Source organism: Pongo pygmaeus, chromosome 16 (genome assembly GCF_028885625.2).
Source record: "Pongo pygmaeus isolate AG05252 chromosome 16, NHGRI_mPonPyg2-v2.0_pri, whole genome shotgun sequence".
NCBI lineage: Eukaryota > Metazoa > Chordata > Mammalia > Primates > Hominidae > Pongo > Pongo pygmaeus.
The window spans coordinates 19456951-19475927 of NC_072389.2; the positions used below are offsets into that span (position 1 = coordinate 19456951).

The 18977-nt window shown below is 49.6% G+C and overlaps 1 protein-coding gene across 1 annotated transcript; it reads right to left on the reverse strand.

Annotated features, from left to right (window-relative positions):
• Window positions 1-7380: 7380 nt before the first annotated feature.
• On the reverse strand, window positions 7381-15489 carry LOC129044528 (tubulin alpha-3 chain). The gene is made up of 5 exons (XM_054502474.2): window positions 15345-15489; window positions 12900-13122; window positions 11824-11972; window positions 10516-11196; window positions 7381-7763 (listed from the first exon to the last, which is right to left on the reverse strand). The coding sequence occupies exons 1-5, from the start codon at window positions 15345-15347 to the stop codon at window positions 7467-7469; spliced, it is 1353 nt and encodes a 450-aa protein (XP_054358449.1). The 5' UTR covers window positions 15348-15489; the 3' UTR covers window positions 7381-7466.
• Between the last annotated feature and the right edge of the window lie 3488 nt (window positions 15490-18977).

Sequence of the window (18977 nt, forward strand, 5' to 3'; positions counted from 1 at the left end):
AAAGAAAAAAAAAAAAAGACAAGCAGACTTCATCAAAATCACTCAGGTATCAAAAGATACTACTGATAGAATAAAAAAGCAACCAGCGGATGTCATGGCTCATGCCTGTTGTCCCAGCACCTTGAGAGGCTGAGGCAGGTGGATCACTTGAGGCCAGGAGTTCAAGATCAGCCTGGCCAACATAGTGAAAATCTGTCTCTACAAAAAAAACAAAAATTAGCTGGGTGTAGTGGGACACACCTATAGTCTCAGCTACTTGGGAGTCTGAGGTGGGAGGATCGCTTGTTCCCAGCAGTTTGAGGCTGCAGTGAGCTGAGATTGTGCCACTGCACTCCAGCCTCGGCAACAGAGTGAGACCCTGTCTCAAACAAAAAAGAAAAACAGAAGCAACTCAAGTGTCCACTGGGAGATGAATGGATACACATAATGTGGTACATCCACACAGTGGAACACTATTCAGTCTTAAAAAGGAAGGACATTCTGACACAGTTTGTAACATGGATTAATCTTGAGTCCATTTTGCTAAGTGAAGCATGCTAGTCACACAAATCAGTACTGTGTTTCTGCAGATCTAGGAGTCAAATCTGTAGAAACAGAAAGCAGAATAGTGATTGCCCGGGGCTGGGTGGGGAATTGTTTAATGGTTCGGTTTCTTTTTTGGTTGTTGTTAAAAGATATGGGGTCTCATTATGTTGGCCAGGCTGGTCTCAAACTTCTGGCCTTGAGCAATCCCTCCCTTCTTGGCCTCCCAAAGTACTGGGATTACAGGTGTGAGGCCTCCATGCCAGAGCTGATTCAGTTTCAAGTTTTGCAAGGTGAAAAGCATTCTGGAGATGGGATGCGCAGCAGCGTGAACGTACTTAACACTACTGACTGTACACTTGGAAATGGTTAAGACAGTACATTTTATGGTATGTATATTTTAAAATTAAAATTTCTTTCTTAATTAAACAAAAAGGGCCGGGTGTGATGGCTCACACCTGTAATCCCAGCACTTTGGGAGGCCGAGGCAGGCGGATTGCCTGAGGTTAGGAGTTCGAGATCAGCCTGAACCAACATGGTGAAACCCAATCTCTACTAAAAATGCAAAAATTAGCTGGGCATGGCGGTGGATGCCTGTAATCCCAGCTACTCGGGAGACTGAGGCAGGAGAATTACTTGACCCAGGTGGAGGTTGCAGTGAGCTGAGATCTCACCATTGCACTCCAGCCTGGGTGACAGAGACTCCATCTAAAAAAAAAAAAATTAATGCTTTGGTCTGGAAAACAACAGAACCTTCCAGTTCTGTCCTGTAAGCCTGTGTCATGGTCTCCTGCCCACTTCACAGCCAGCACAGCCCACAGTCCACACACCCGAGAGCCATCTGGGCACCATGGCCCCCTCTGAACAGGAGTGATGGTTCCTACCATTCCACCCCTGGAGGAAGCTGTGAAATGACATGGAGGCTTCAAAAAGCACAGCACCCCACATACTAGGAGTTCTGTACAAGGTGGGAGAAAGAATCCTATCTTATCTACATGCCAGGCTGTCAACAGTGAGGCTGTGGCTACCAGGTCAGCCCTAGGGTCCAGTGTAAGAAGAAGCACCTGCCAAATCTTTCTAAGGTGTGCCTAGAAGACACAGCCAGGACCTGAGAGACGGCCAGCACTCAGGAAGTGAGCCAGCCCACACCATCCTGAGAGGCTGCAGCCCCTCTGGGCAGACAGGGGACTCTGTCACCTACTACTCACATCCTCTGAATCAATTGAAGGCCTGTGGAGGCTGCACAGACCCCTCACCACTCAGTCATAAAAATGCTACTGGGGCAGGGCTATATATCCACATGGTGGTAATCACAGGAAACATCTCCAGCAACACAGGAGATGGACACTAAAAGACTCTGCAACGATTATATCACCATGGGCAAAATGAAACAACTCCCATGGACAGGGGATCCTGGGATGAAAAACACTGTCAATGGCATATGATTTATTTTATGCTTTCTAAATGTCATAGCAGGAAAATATCAACAATTTAGAATTAGCCCCTGGCTGAGGGGCCATCTCTGGGACTCTCCTGCACATAGTGGAAGGTGGCTGAACACTTCTTTCTTTTCTTTTCTTTTGCAGTGGCACAATCTCAGCTCACTGCAGCCTCTGCCTCCCAGTTCAAGTGATTCTCCTGCCTCAGCCTGCTGAGTAGCTGGGACTACAGGTGGCTTCCAGCATGCCTGGCTAGTTTTTGTATTTTTACTAGAGACAGGGTTTTACCATGTTCACCAGGCTGGTCTCCAACTCCTGACCTCAGGTGATCCACCCACCTCAGCCTCCCAAAGTGCTGGGATTACAGGCATGAGCCACCGTGCCCACCGGCTGAACAGTTTCTTTTGAAACAGAAGTTGAGACCAGCCCAGCTCTCACTGGGACAGAGTTTCTGACCTCCAGATCTCATGGGATGCGGGGTCTGCATTCACAGACGTCTGATGAGAGATATTTCGCTTCAGGAGGCTAGTGTGGTGGAGGCTGTAGGAAGCAAAGGGCATGGCTGGTGTCCTGAGGGAGACACAGAAACAGGTCCAAGTTACAGGCTGCTGCTGGCCTAGCCAGGGGCAATCTGGACATCAAAATCAATGGCAGTAGGGACTGACTGCAACTTGTTCAATAGCACAATGCTCCCCCTTGCCCCGTGATCCACACTGATATCCCTGAATAAATAAATAGCAAAGAGGAGTCTTCCTTACCACAGAGTGACCACAGACCCACTAATCAATGTAGGAGGGATGAAGTTAGAGAGCCACCATTTGGCAACTGCCCTATTAAGAGCTGATTTGGTCCAGAATCAACACTGAGGTCACGCATGGGGGCTCATACCTGTAATCTCAGCACTTTGGGAGACCAAGGCAGGAGGATTTCTTCAGACCAGGTATTTGAGACCAGCCTGGGCAACAAAGTGAGACCCTGTCTCTAGAAAACCATCAAAACATAAAATAACTGGGCATGGTGGTGTATGCCTGTAGTCCTAGGTACTTAGAAGGCTGAGGAGGGAGAATGGCTTGGGCCCAGGAGTTGAGGCTCTGGTGACATATAATCATGCCAACTTCACTCCAGCCTGGGGTGACAGAGCAAGACCCTGTTTCTAAATATGAAATTTCCAGCCTGGGCAATATGGCAAAACACTGTCTCTACAAAAATACAAAAATTAGCCAGGTGTGGTGGTGCCTGCTAGTAGTCCCAGATACTTAGGGGGCTGAGGCGGGAGGATCACTTGAGCCCAGGAGGTTAAGACTGCCGTGAGCCAAGATCACACCACCTCACTCCAGCCTGGGGTGAGAAAACAAGACCCTGTCTCAAAATAAAATTAATTTGAAAAAAGGAGAGAATCAACAGTAGATGCTAATAGTAGTGATAATTACAAAGTCTCCATACATCTTCCTGGTAAATCGTCATTACCATTTTTTTTTGACAGGGTCTTATTCTGTTGCCCATGCTGGAATGCAATGATGCAATCACAGCTCACTGCAACCTCAACCTCCTAGACTTAGGCCTCCCAAGTGGCTGGGACCACAGGTGCACACTGCCATGCCTGACTAACGTTTTCCTTTTTAGTAGAAACAAAGTCATGTTGTGTTGTCCAGGCACTGATTACTAATTTTTTTTTGAGATAAGATCTCGCTCTGTAGCCCAGACTGGAGTACAGTGGCATGATCTTGGCTCACTGCCACCTCTACCTCCAGGGTGAAAGTGATCCTCCCACCTCAGCCTTCGAAGCAACTGGAATTACAAGTGCATGCCACCATGCCTGATGTAAATTTTGGGTAGAGATGAGGTTTTGCTATGTTGTCTGGGCTGATCTTGCACTCCTGAACTCCAGTGATTTCCCCTGCCTTGGCCTCCCAAAATGCTGGGATTACAGGCATGAGCCACCACGCCTGGCTTCATTACTATTTAATCTGGGCACAAAGTATTTATTTTACAGAGACAAACCAGGCCGACACTCTTTTGCCCAGTGATAAAGCTAACATCACCAGCAATGGGGCAAAGGGGCACTGCAGGCCTCCTGATGAGACACTTGGCAAGGACCAGATGTCCCACTGCAGTGCTATTGCCAACAAAGCCCAAGCTGATAGACAGCCCAAGGGGCGGCCCCAGGCAAGCCCCAGCAAATATCAGACAGCCCAAAGGGTGGCCGCATGCTTTGGAGGGGTCAGGATCAGGGAAGACAGAAAGGCCGAGGGACGATTCTGACTGAAGGGGACTAGAAACATCACTGCACACAGTCGGTGAGGCTGTGCCGGACTCCAACTGGGTAACGGGCATGAATGGAGTAGCTAGTAATGAACCCCAAGTGGGCTCTGATGACTAGGTGTGGCCTAGTAGCAATACTAAATTTCTGGTGTGGTTATAAGCACTGTGAATATATAGGATAATGCATTCATTTCTAGTAAATATACTGAAATATTAACAGGTCAAGGGGTGTCGTATCCTGTAGCTTACTCATATTGGCTTAGGGAAAAAAAACACATACAATAGAGATGGGATAAAACAGATGCAGCAAAGTGTTAGCAATTTGGAAATCTGGGTGAAGCATCTATGAAAGTGTTTTGTTTTGTTTTTTTTCTTTTTTTGGTTGAGACAAGATCTTATTCTGTTACCCCAGGCTAGAGTGCAGTGGCACAATCATAGCTCACTGTAACCTTGAACTCCTGGGCACAAGTGATCCTCCCACCTCAGTCTCCTGAGTAGCTGGGAGCATAATTGTGCATCACCACGCTTGGCTAATTTTATTTTTCATAGGAACAAGGTCTCCCTATGTTGCCCACGCTGATCTCGAATTCCTGGTCTCAAGAAATCTTCCTGCCTTGGCCTCCCAAAGTGTTGAGATTACAGGCATGAGCCATCATGCTTGGTCTGAAAGTTCTTTTTATTATCTGTGGAAACTTTTCTGTAAGCCTGAAATTATTTCAAAATAAAAAGTTAGCTAGGTGTGGTGGCTTGCACCTGTAATCCCAGCTACTTGGGAAGCTGAGGCAGGAGGATTGCTGAGGCCAGGAGTTCAAGACCAGCCTAGGCAAAACACAGCGAGGCCCCCTCCTATATCTCTACAGAAAAAAAAAAAAATTTTTTTTAAGTTAGCTGGCTGTGGTGATGCATGCCCATACTCACTGAGGTGAGAGAATGGCTTCAGTGATGATTGTGCCACTGCACTCCAGTCTGTGTGACAGAGTAAGATCCTATCTTTAAAAAAAAATAATGGCTAGGCCAGGTGCAGTGGCTCAAGCCTATAATTCCAGCACTTTGGGAGGCTGAGGTGGGCGGATCACTTGAAGTCAGGAGTTCAAATCCAGCCTGGCCAACATGGTGGAACCCCGTCTCTATTAAAAATACAAAAATTAGCTGGGGGTGGTGACAGGTGCCTGTAGTCCCAGCTACTCAGGAGGCTGAGCCAGGAGAATCACTTGAACCCAAGGCAGCGGTTGCAGCGAGCTGAGATTTTGCCACTGCACTCTAGCCTGGGAAAGAGAGCAAGACTGTCCTCTCAGTTGGTCTTGCTAATGCTGTCAACACCCTGAGCCCAGGGAAATCCATTAAAGTAAAGCTGTGGCCCAAGTGTCCTTGCAGATCTTTCCTGGCTATCTTCACAAAAAAGAGAAAAGTAAGCAAATTACAAATCAAAGAAACTCTGAACCCGTGGTCTTCATCTGAGTGAAACTCTGGTGGTCAGAAGGAAAGTCTCAAGCATTCAGACTGTGACAGGAACCCAGTTGTGGAATCAGCAGCTAAACCCAAGAGGAAGAGGCTTGGCCACTGTTTGCAGAACACTTGGGTAAGTAGGAAACAATGCAAGAGCTTCCAAAATCAAAATCAGAAATCTGATTCCAGGACTTGGTGATTGCAGTACTTCCTGCCTGTCACTGTCTGGAGCAGCTCAAATGTACAGTCCAGCATGAACACACCTAGAGGATGAGGCGGCGAGCCCCTGCTGCTGCTGCCACTGCTGGCACCGTCAGGGCAGACCAGGTTTGCTGTCCAGGCCAGGTGTGGACAGGCCGTGCCTACCTTTCCCTAAATGGACCTGTGGTGTGTGTCCTTTCAAAACGTTCCCTTGGCAGTGTGCTCTCTGCATGGCTTTGCTCCTGGGACACATCCTAAAAGGTCCCCTGCACACACTGCCAAGGGCTTCTGGGACATGACCTGTCTTTAGTGGTTCTGGGCCTCAGGACTCAGGGCTGATGCAGGGCCTCTAGCTGAAGCAGCTTTGATGGAAATGTGTAGACACCAATGTTGCTCAAGGAGCATGAGTACAGTAGATGCTGCAGTTACGGGGCTCGCCCATTCCTAATCATTGTGCTTTGTGTCTCCTCACAAAGAGAGAAATAAAGGCAGCACTGCCCTCAGGGGAACATCAGCCCTGGTGGAACGCAGCGGACACAAAGGATCCAGCCAGAGGATGCCCCACCTGCCCAGCACTACCAGGCTGCCCAAGGGGGGCGGGCGTGGGAAGAGCCCTACACGGAGAAGCACCTAGGATAGGGCACAGACTTGTCACATCACTGTCCCCAGCAAAGGCTACGTGTTGTCTCCTTCAGTTGATGATAAACCTTTCTGAGATGCAGAGCATCCAGATCAGACGTTCTCTACCTTTTTGTTTTTATTATATTAAGGCACAGACTTAGAATGACATTTTTGTGCCATTCCTCGTTGTGCCACAGCTGAACTAACCAGGTCCCTTCACCATGGGGCAACTTCCTGGACCTGATTTGGGTTCTGAGAAAAGGCATCTGGATTGCCAGGTCTTTTATAAAGACCTCACCAAGCTTCACTTGAACTGAAAGGTAGGAGGTTTTCTACCAAGCCCATTGATTGACAGTGCTGAGGGGCAGAGTGGCCGTGTGTGTGCACAGAGGGCAAACACTGTCTTCCAGGTTACTGTGGAAGGCTGGCTGTGTTGTGACCTTCTGTGGGCACGAATGCTGTGCAGAACACAGTAACACTCTTTCCCCCTTCTAAAATGTCCTGACCTTACATATTTGACCCGCAGCTTTAGGGATTTCATGGACAAGCCCCATCCACAGACCTCAGATTTAAACACTCCACTTCTAGACTCTTCTTTTTAGCCAGCATCACCCATCAATAGAGAAGCCCTCAAAATTGCAAATTCAATTGAAAACCCTGACTCTGCTTTCCTAGAATTTACGAAATCTATACACTGAACACTTGGCTTTGAAGAAACAGTTTTCTCCATGTCAAGTTATTTCTGTAGCAGCTCCTTAAGTATGTACTGTCCCGCTGCACCCAACCCCACACCAGCAGGGCAGGCTGGCACCCCACCACTGTCTATGCCGGCTCTGGGGGTCCCACTTGCTCCTGCAGGCAGAGCTAAGCAGCACAACATACAGAGGTCTTGGTTTTATACAGAACCTTTAATTGCAAAGAACTTGAAAGCAGCCATGCTGGGGGTGGCAGTGGAGAACCCACCACACCCGCCCCTCAGTATTCTTCACCTTCTTCAGCCTCAGCTTCCACGGAATCCACGCCCACCTCTTCATAATCCTTCTCCAGAGCTGCCAGGTCCTCACGGGCCTCGGAGAACTCCCCCTCCTCCATGCCTTCTCCCACGTACCAGTGCACAAAGGCCCGCTTGGCATACATGAGATCGAACTTATGGTCCAGGCGAGCCCAGGCCTCCGCGATGGCCGTGGTGTTGCTCAGCATGCACACAGCCCGCTGCACCTTGGCCAGGTCTCCCCCGGGGACCACCGTGGGGGGCTGGTAGTTAATGCCCACCTGCCCGAGAAGAGGAAGAAACAGTCCGTGAAGCTTATATCAAACCTAGAAATGGTGGTTACTTTTCCTCGAACAGAAGACACCCTGTAGGTGAACAGGAGAATTCTCAGTTCACCCCACAAATGTCACTAAGCCCTTCTCTGTGCCAGGCAGGGTGACAGTTCCAGACAACATATGTTGCCCAGGCTGGCCTCAAACTCCTGGGCTCAATCGATCCACCTACCCCAGCCTCCCAAAGTGCTAGGATTACAGGCATGAGGCAGCATGCCCAGCGTTTATTTTTTTAATTTTAGAATAAGGTATTTTCTAAAGGATTTTTGTGCCCCTTTCCTGGGTGGTAGAATTCATGTGGAAAAGGTAGGTTGAACTTAGGAATTTTATGGGCATTTTGGGGAATCTTGTAGGTGGTGTATATATTTTATTTTAACTTGGGCATTACTACAAACTGCTTCACTACATCGTTCACTCCACTGTCTCATGAAGGGTTTGATTTAAAAAAAGAATGAAAACAGCAACAGTTACAGTGGCTCACACCTGTTATCCCAGCTCTTTGGGAGGCCAAGGTGGATTGCTTGAACTCAAGAGTTCAAGACCAGCCTGGAAAACATGGCAAGACCCTGTCTCTACCAAAAATACGAAAAATTAGCTGGGCACAATGTTGTGCACCTGTGGTCCCAGCTACTCAGGAGGCTGAGGTGGGGGAATCGCTTGAGCCTGGAGGGCAGAGGTTCCAATGAGCTGAGATCTGACCACTACCACTGCCTGGGTGACAGCGCAAGACCCTGTCTCAAAAAAAAAAAAAAAAAAAAAAAGACTGGGCGCGGCAGCTCACGCCTGTAATCCCAACCCTTTGGGAGGCTGAGGTGGGCGGATCACAAGGTCAGGAGATCGAGACCATCCTGGCTAACATGGTGAAATCCCATCTCTACTAAAAATACAAAAACAAAATTAGCCGGGCGTGGTGGCAGGCACCTGTAGTCCCAGCTACTCGGGAGGCTGAGGCAGGAGAATGGCATGAACCCAGGAGGCGGAGCTTGCAGTGAACAGAGATTGTGCCACTGCATTCCAGCCTGGGTGACAGAGCGAGACTCCGTCTCAAACAACAAAAAAATACACAAAAAACCAGCAACGTCTTTATTTCTCTTCTGGGAAGCCTAGTAATTTTGGCCTGGGTTTGCCTCAAGACACAAAATCTGTCCCCACCTTCCACTGACACAAAAGAAACCTTGCTGTCCTCTTTCAGCTTTATCAATAGTTGGTTACTAAATCTTGTGGCATTTCTCTGTTGGGCCCGTGCGGTCCTTGTGCTGTGCTTTCCCTGCTGCCTCTGACTCAGATCCCCACCGCCTCTGTGGGGAGCGACCACTGCAGTCAGCTCTGACTGGGATTTCCTACCTTGGGTGTCTCTTCCTCTCCTTCAAGGGTTAGCACAGCTGCTGGACTAGCCACCTAATTTTGTAAGTTCTTGTCCGAACATAGCCACCACACCCCTTCATTTGCCGATTGATTTTGCTATCCAACAGCAGAGAGGGGTAGGTATGACAGAGGTCTTGTGACCTCTAATGCCTAGAATTTGTATGATCTTGTCTTTTTTTTTTTTTTTTTTTTGAGACAGAGTCTTGTGCTGTCACCCAGGCTGCAGTGTAGTGGGGTGATATCTTCTCACTGCAACCTCCACCTCCTGGATCCCAGTGATTATCCTGCCTCAGCCTCCTGAGTAGCTGGGATTACAGGTGCCTGCCACCATACCGGGCTAATTTTTGTATTTTTAGTAGAGACGGGGTTTTGCCTGTTGGCCAGGCTGGTGTCAAACTCCTGACCTCAGGTGATCCGCCTGCCTTGGCCTCCCAAAGTGCTGGATTACAGGCATGGGCCAATTTTTGTATTTTTAGTGGAGAGCTGTGATCACCACACTGCACTCCAGCCTGGGTGACAGAGTGGGATTCTGTCTCAAAAAAGTAAATAAATAGGGTCGAGCACAGTGGCTTATGCCCGTAATCCCAGCACTTTGGGAGGCTAAGGCGAGCAGATCACTTAAGGCCAGGAATTTGAGACCAGCCTGGCCAACATGGTGAAATCCCTTTACTAAATACACAAAAATTAGCTGGGGTGTGGTGGTGCATGTCTGTGGTCCCAGCTACTCAGGAGGCTGAGGTGAGAGAATCACTTGAGCCTGGGAGGCAAAGGTTGCAGTGAGCCGAAATCACACCACTGCACTCCAGCCTTCTCAACAATAACAACAAAAAAGTAAGTAAGTAAAGTTCATCACAGATATATAGTGTAATGACTCAGAAAGAGAGTTCAAAAGACATCACTGGGCCAGGTGCCGTGGCTCACGCCTCTAACCCCAGCACTTTGGGTGGCCGAGGTGGGTGGATCACCTCAGGTCAGGAGTTCAAGACCAGCCTGGCCAACATGGCAAAACCCTGTTTCTACTAAAAACATAAAAATTAACCAGGCATGGTGGTGGGTGCCTGTTGTTCCAGCTGCTTGGGAGGCTGATGGAGATTAAAGTGAGCTGAGATCATACCACTGCACTCCAGCCTGGGCGACAAAGCTAAACTCTTTCTCAAAAAAAAAAAAAAGACATCACTGAATTAATGATCACTCTGGTTCACTAATTGATGCCCACGCGCCTAGCCCATGGAACAAGGGTAGTCTCCTCAAAGGATGCGAGCCTTCAGGGGCAGCAGTACTCTGTGTGTATGTTGCTTGCTGAAAGGTACAAGGCCTCCACACCACCCAGTCATACCTTAAATCCAGTCGGGCACCAATCCACAAACTGGATGGTGCGCTTGGTCTTGATGGTGGCGATGGCTGCGTTGACATCTTTCGGGACCACATCCCCCCTGTACAACATGCAGCAGGCCATGTACTTGCCGTGGCGAGGGTCACACTTGACCATCTGATTGGCTGGCTCGAAGCAGGCATTGGTGATCTCGGCCACGGACAGCTGCTCGTGGTAGGCCTTCTCGGCTGAGATGACCGGGGCGTAGGTGGCCAGGGGGAAGTGGATGCGGGGGTACGGCACTAGGTTGGTCTGGAATTCCGTCAAGTCCACATTCAGGGCCCCGTCGAATCGCAGGGAGGCCGTGATGGAGGACACGATCTGCCCAATCAGACGATTGAGGTTGGTGTACGTGGGACGCTCAATGTCCAGGTTGCGCCGACATATGTCATAGATGGCTTCATTGTCGACCATGAAGGCACAGTCAGAATGTTCTAGGGTTGTGTGAGTGGTCAGGATGGAGTTGTAGGGCTCCACCACGGCCGTGGAGACCTGGGGGGCTGGGTAAATGGCAAACTCTAGCTTGGACTTCTTGCCGTAATCCACTGAGAGCCGCTCCATGAGAAGAGATGCGAACCCAGAGCCAGTGCCGCCCCCAAAGCTGTGGAAGATGAGGAAGCCCTGCAGCCCCGTGCACAGATCCGCCTGAAAGAAACCAAACAACATGAGCCAATGCCCGTGGATGCCACACCACCAACCTCCACCAAGCCAGGGCCACTTCTCTGCCTCTGAAGACTTGATATGGATTCAAATCATCCATAATAAACACGCAGTACACTCTGAAGCAAAGAAAAGCAGACAAAGATCTACAGACAAATCCCCATGCATACTTCAGACTAAGACCATTGCAGACTCAACAGGACTCAAGATGCTGGTCTAAGTTTTTTTTTTGAGACAGAGTCTCACTGTGTTGCCCAGGCTGGAGTGCAGTGGCATGAGCTCCGCTCAGTGCAGCCTCTGCCTCCTGGGCTCAAACCATTCTCCTGCCTCAGCTTCCTGAGTAGCTGGGACTACAGGCAGGCACCACCACGCCTCACTAATTTGTGTATTTTTAGTAGAGACAGGGTTTCACCACGTTGGCCAGGCTGGCCTCAAACTCTTGACTTCAGGTGACTGCCCACCTTGGCCTCCCAAAGTGTTGGGATTACAGGCGTGAGCCACCAGACCTGGCCAAAGTGCTGGTCTAAGTTTTGACAAAATGACCTCCCCTTCACAACCCAAGATCTACCCTCCTGTGCAGGACAATGGTCACATGAAGCCTTCTCTTCTTACCAGTTTGCGGATGCGGTCCAGGACCAGGTCGACGATCTCCTTGCCGATGGTGTAATGGCCTCTGGCGTAATTATTGGCCGCATCTTCCTTCCCGGTGATCAGCTGCTCTGGGTGGAAGAGCTGCCTGTAGGTTCCTGTGCGCACTTCATCTACAAAAGAGACCGTGTGTACTGTGAATCTTTAAGGCCTGTACTCACCAAGATGGACACATTCCAGGACTGTTCACTTCTACAAAGTACATGCTGTTCAAAGTACATGACCTGCATGTTGCAGGTCAACAGTGGCAGTGTCTGGTAGAAAATGTCTCTGTGTGATAACCAAACTGCGATTTATGACTCTAGGAAGTTCAACTCAGCTTGCAGTATAAACGTTAGCATGACCAGTTCCCAGGGAAGGGAAATAAGCTCTAGCAACCCCACACAGGTAATTCTACAGGTACATAATTCTTTCCTACATGTAGCTACATCAAAGGCTGTAAGTTAAAAACTCTTACAAACTGGGAAGTCACCAGGTCAATGTGACTTCTGCAGGGCAGTCCCATCAGGGCACCCTGTGTGGCTGGGGCCCCACGGGCTTTCAGATGACACTGTCATCTCATGTGGGGCCACTGAAAGGGGCTGTCTCTTTGCAGCTCTTCTTGGAAACTAACTTGGGCTTCTAATCTGGAGGAAGCAAATGCATGTTCTGTACTTAACCTTCTATGCCTAAGATGCAGGTCAGGACTCTCGTGCACCAGCATTAGAGTGCACAGCATTCAGGATGGAACCAATGCCGTTGTGCCCTGCAGGCAGGGCCACCTGAACAGGGCTGAGGCAGCCACGACGGAATCTCTCCACAGCCCATCTTACTGCCGGCAAAGCAGCTTTTCCCTGTAGGTCAGGTTTTCCTAAATTAGGAGCGGAGTCTCACAGACACTTTAATCATGAACCTTTCAGTTTATCTCTTAACAACATCATGGGAACATGCTTCTCTCTCATACCTTCTGCAGAAGGATTCAAAGGAGCCCACATGGGGCTTTACCAACGATGCTCTCCCACCCTCCTAGAAAAGCTGCCATCCAGGGCCCTAGCACCTACCGACCACAGTGGGCTCCAGGTCCACAAACACTGCTCTGGGCACATGCTTGCCAGCCCCAGTCTCACTGAAGAACGTGTTGAAGGAGTCGTCCCCACCACCAATGGTTTTATCACTTGGCATCTGACCATCGGGCTGAATTCCATGTTCAAGGCAGTACAGTTCCCAGCAGGCATTGCCGATCTGGACACCTGCCTGCCCCACGTGGATAGAGATACACTCGCGCTGTGAACCACAACATAAATGTAGACCCATTCATTTCAAGGCAACTTGAAGCTATATGGCATGCAAGATATTCTAATTTAATATCTGTATAGTGCTTCAGTATCTGGTGCTTTCACAATTGATAATTCCTAGGAGGGTTAGGTGACTGACCCCTTTATCCCCATTAAAACTTACTTGCTCTAAACCATCCTAGCTACTAAGTTCCAGAGGTAGGCCTAGAACCTAATGTTTGCCACTACACAAAAATTAGATTATTTTAAAATGTGGAAGCCATGTAAGGTCATTAATCAACCCCACATTATAGCCAGTCACAGTAATGCTCTGAAGAATACACAGCAGTTTTTGATTATGTCCTGATCAAAGGATAAGGTAATTGGGTTGGGTAAGGAAATAAGACAGTAGGTCCCAGGTCACTGTGGTCCAAACCCAGATGTTCAGTATGTGTCCTCTCTCTGCCCGCGCCCGCCCCCCCGAGATCTACCGTCCATCATTCACCACCTGCTCTGTGCTCCCAGAGGCTGACCCATGAGGACGGCATCAGAGGCCTTCCTTGTCCTCTGGCTTCGTGATGGTTTGGTCAGTGACAGGCAGCAGCAGGAGACCAAAAGGCTGGAGGAGAGTGGCATCAGGCTACTCTTCCCTTGGCCCCTTCCTGCTCAACTTTCATGGGTGATCCAAATCCCTCCATCAAGGCCACAGTTTTGGCAGGTGGCCCTCTTCATAAAGTTACCCTCTCAATTTTCTGTAAGCACTCCCTCCCCTCCACCCCTTGAAGCCTAGGAGTATAATGGCTCCCAGACGTCATCAGTGCTGGGACACTGCACTGTCCTTTGGTGGTTTCTTCAAGCACTGCCAAGCCGGATGTGGTGGCTCATGCATGTAATTACAGCAGTTTGGGAGGCTGAGCAGAGATTGTTTGGGACCAGTTTGAGACCAGCCTGGGCAACTATGAAAAATTTTTTGGTTTTTTTCTTTTGAAACAGAGTCTCACTCTGTCGCCCAGGCTGGAGTGCAGTGGCACAATCTCAGCTCACTGCAGCACCTGTTTCCCAGGTTCAAGCGATTCTCTTGCCTCAGCCTCCCAAGGTAGCTGGGACTACAGGCCACTACGCCCAGCTAATTTTTTGTATTTTTAGTAGAGACGGGGTTTCACCGTGTTAGCCAGGGTGGTCTTGATCTCCTGACCTTGTGATATGCCCACCTCGGCCTCCCAAAGTGCTGGGATTACTGGCGTGAGCCACAGCGCCCGGCCAAAAAATTTAAACATTAGCCAGGTGTGGCGGTGCATACCTGTAGTCCCAGCTACTCAGGAGGCTGAGGCAGGAGGATTGCTGGAGCCCAGGGGTTCAAGGCTGCAGGGAGCCGTGATCATGCAACTGTGCTCCAGCCTGGGCAACAGAGTTGTTGCGGAGCTGTCTCAAAAAAAAAAAAAAAAAAAAAAAAGATACTTGACAAACCACATGGCCACAGCTATTCAGACTTGGAACTTGGAAATCTATTCTTTACATGAATGCGATGGTTGCTTTTTCTTTCTTTCTTTCTTTCTTTTTTGAGGCCGGGTCTCTGTCGCACAAGCTGGAGTGCAGTGGCACCATCATGACTCACTGCGGCCTCGAAGTCCTGGGTTCAGCTGACCCTCTCACCTCAGCCTCCCGAGTAGCTGGAACCACAGATCCACGCCTCCACCCCGGGAATTTTTCTATTTTTAGTAGAGAAGGGCTTTCGCCATATTGGCCAGGCTGGTGCGGAGCCCCTGACCTCAGGGGATCCCCCGCCTCTACCTCCTGTCTGAGCTTTAATTCCTGATCTGAGCAATGTCCACAGCCCCAGCCTCCATCAGCAAGGCTCCTTGGGGGTTCTCAGTGGTTTCCAGTAGCACAGAGACGTTTGGAGACCGGAAAGCGGGAGCAGCACCCTCCTGTCTTCATGAGGCGACACCACTGTTTGCTCCCTGGGAGATGGGACACGGTCAATGTTCCCCGTCCACTGACTCAAGGCCGGCAGCTTCATCTAAAACAAAAGCTGCCGTCCCTGCCCTGGAGCCCGCAGACCCAGTAGACGATCCCGTGTCCTCGTGTCCCGCCCTGGGCCCTGCGTCCTTCTCTGGCCTCCTCTCTGCTCCCTGGCCCGCAACAGCATCCCTCCGTCCAGCTACCTCAGGAGGCCAACTTCGTCCACCCCCCAGCCTGGGCGTCTGCGGGGCAGGAGTGACCTGGCCTTACCATGTTGAACTCCGCCGCTGCTGCAGCCCAACGCTACTACTTGACCTCAACCGCCGCTGCAGCTGCGCACGCCCAACTGCAACCTCCCCCCACGCGCTGTCTGGGATTGGCCCGCTGGTGCCAGGCCACCATTGGTCCGGAGCTCCTGGGAGGTGGGCCAAGGCTCGGATCCCAGTTTCAATTGGCCGTTGCTCAACACACGTAGTGGGGCGCCCTCTGACTGGATGCAGGATTGGCGGGAAGGCAGTGGGGTCAGAGGGCGCGCGTGGGCTGAGACGATTCCGAGGGTCCTCTGACCCGGGTTGGAGCAGCTACTGTGCCTTTGTGGGTCGAGGAACATTGCTTTGTAAGTAAGCTCCCAGCCTGGCAGTGGCTTGACCACGAATTTGTGCGGCTGCCTTCTCCCCGGTTGCCCCAGGCCGGCTCCTCTGGAGGTGCCTTATTCAGATCTTTGCAAACAGGGCCGCCTTTGAGAGGCCTTCCGGGCATCTACCTAAGTCACAGCAGCACCGCAATCACCCCACCTTCCCACCCAGCACCCGGGAAGTGGCGGGATTCGATCACTTTTGTGATCTAAAAAGGATCTGAAATCCCATCACTTTGGAGGCAGAGGCGGGCAGATCACCTGCGGTCAGGAGTTCAAGACCAACCTGGCCAACATGGTGAACCCGTCTCTACTAAAAATACAAAAACTAGCCGGGCATGGTGGGCGCGCCTGTAATCCCAGCTACTCAGGAGGCTGAGGCAGGGGAATTGCTTGAATCCGGGAGGCAGAGGTTGCAGTGAGCCAAGATCGCACTGCAGCCTGGGCAAGACTCCGTCTCAAAAAAAAGAAAAAAAGAAAGAAAAGAAAAGAAGAAGCAGAGGTAAAATTAATATAAGTGGAGAGGCGGAGAGGTTGGGCCGGGCGCAGTGGCTCAGGCCTGTAATTCCAGTGCTTTGGGAGGCCTCCGCGGGAGGATTGCTTGAGGTCAGGAGTTTGCAACCAGCCTGGGCAACGTGGTGAGACCCGCCCTGCCCCCGTTTCTACAAAAAATAAAAATAAAATTAGCCGGGCATGGTGGTGGGTGCCTGTAATCCCAGCTACTTGGGAGGCTGAGGCACAAGAATCCCTTGAATCCGGGAGGTGGAGGTTGCAGTGAGCCGAGATTGTGCCACTGCACTCCAGCCTGGGTGACAGAGGGAGACTCCGTCTCAAAAAAAAAAAAAAAAAAAATACAGTTATTTGGGCCAAGTTTGAGAACTGCAACCCTGGAGATGCAAGTTGCCTTGATATACACTCTAATTAGCAGCAATTACAAATGGGTTTTTAAAGGAAAAGAAGAGGCAGTTTCTAAATTGTTTACCAAGAATTTTAAAAATAGAGACAGAGTTTTGCTGTATTGCCCAGCCTGGTCTTGAACTCCTGGCCTGAAGGGGGCCTCCCACCTTGGCTGGTCTGGCCAGAGGAATGTATATTAAAATAACATAAGCTATTTATTGGCTCTGTATTATCTTTTGTATCACAAATTCCAGTAACAGGAAGATAAAGCTAATCAGGAACAAAATGCCTTTAAATAGTCGCTGGGGCATGGGTATGAGGTGTGTGACTGAAGTCACACACTGAATGTGTGACTGAAGTCCCATATTCCTCTCTCTGGGCCTGATACATTCTGCACACCTCGCATAACTCAAAGTGCTTTGAACACTTTTTTTCTCTCTTCTTTAGCGAGAAGGACCGGGTTTACAGCCACCAGGAAAGGGGAAGGCACAGCCCTGTCCTGGGAAGAGCAGAGTAGGGACACAATGCCCATTTTGGAGGAGTCTGGAACAGTCACCTGATTCTTCCTTATGTATTTATTGTTTGTTTATTTATTTTTTGGACACTGGTTCTCACCATGTTAACCACGCTGGACTCAAAACCCCTGGGCCCAAGTGATCCTCATGCCTCAGGCTTCCTTGTAGGCTGGGACTACAGGCGTGTAATTCTTCCCAGTTTGATTCTTCCATTTCTAAAGATCATCTTAACAATGTGTATTCAGTTCTGACAAAAGGCCTGGAGGAGACGTGCTGGCTTACCCCCAGCTCATTACCAGGATGCAGCACCCCATCGTGGCATCTCCCTAGAGGGTGGCCAAGCAGGCTGTTAACTTTCCCTCCTGAGAGGAGAGAACAGAAGAGAGAGGGAGCTCCCCCAGTGGGATGGGACTCATGAGGTCCAGGAGCTGAGACTTTTCTGTGGGCTTTGGGGACCTCTGAACAGTGCGATCAGGTCTGCCCTTAGAAGGATGTTTTGGCACAAAGGGGAGGGGCAGGGAGGGAGTTCTGTGGAGAGCCAGGGAAACCAGAGGAGGCCTCTGGCCCCCTGCCTCTTCTCCGCAGAAGGGTGAATCCTTCCATCTTAGTCGGCTCCAGGTGCCCTAAAAAAATACCATGGGCTGAGTAGCTTAAACAGTAGAGTTTTATTTTCTCACAGTTCTGGAGGCTAAAAGTCCCAGAGGCGTCTTGTCCTGGCTTGCACACAGCCGCCTTCTCACCATGTCCTCCCACAGGGTGGGGGAAGGCAGCACTCAAGCTCCCTGGTCTCTTATAAGGACACGAATCCTACCGGATCAGGGCCCACCCTTATGACCTCACATAATCTTCATCATTTTCTTATAGGCCCCATCCCCAAATACAGTCACACTGGGGATTGGAGCTTCAGTGTCTAATAATGGGTGGGGGGGACACAGTTCAGTCCACAGCCCTCCCGTCCCTCAGGGCCCCAACCACATCATGCACAGAACTCAGCTGTAGCCTGTATCACCCGGTGCTCTTCAGTACAGTCGTGTGTCCCTCAGAGGCTGGGATACGCTCTCAGAAAGCCATGATCAGGCAATTTTGTTGACATGAGAACATCATAGAGTGTACTTAGACCAACCTACATGGAGCAGCCTACTGCACACCTAGGCCACATGGTACAGCGTATTGCCCCTCAGCTACAGATCTATGCAGTAAGGATTTGTGTATCTAAACACAGAAAAGCTACATGAAAAATATGATATTATAATCTTATGGGACCACTGTTGTATATGCTGTCTGCTGTTGTCTGAAACATCATTATATGCCACATGACTGCAATGTTTATTTTTCTGATTATAAAAGTAACACATATTCCCAGTAGATAGTGTAGAAAATTAGCAACAAAATATTCTACCGTAAATGACAGAAAAATTGAGTCTTGGACGTGCCCATTTTTACTGTAAGTTATGATTCCATAACTGACTTGTAGTAAACAGTATTTCTGGCCCCTAAGTATTGCTGCCTTGTGTATTTTATTTAGTATACAGTACTAAAAATAAGTGTTCTCAATTATTAAATACTTGCAGTAAGTCAGCTAACAAAGTTTACATATAGTCACTACACAGAAAGGAGCACAAATTATTTCCTCTTTTGCTCAGATTCAAACAGGCTTAAGTGACAACTTGAGGACAAGGACACTGTGCCAAGATTTTACGCAGCAGCTGGCAGGGCCAGAGAGGCAGCATAGTGTGGCAGGAGAATGAGGAACTGCGCAAGGTAGGTGGCTCAGTTCTGGGTGAGAAAAGCTTACGAGACTTTGCAAAGTTTTGTAAGGTTGAGTTCATACAGATGTCTAAAGACCTCCCTGGGACT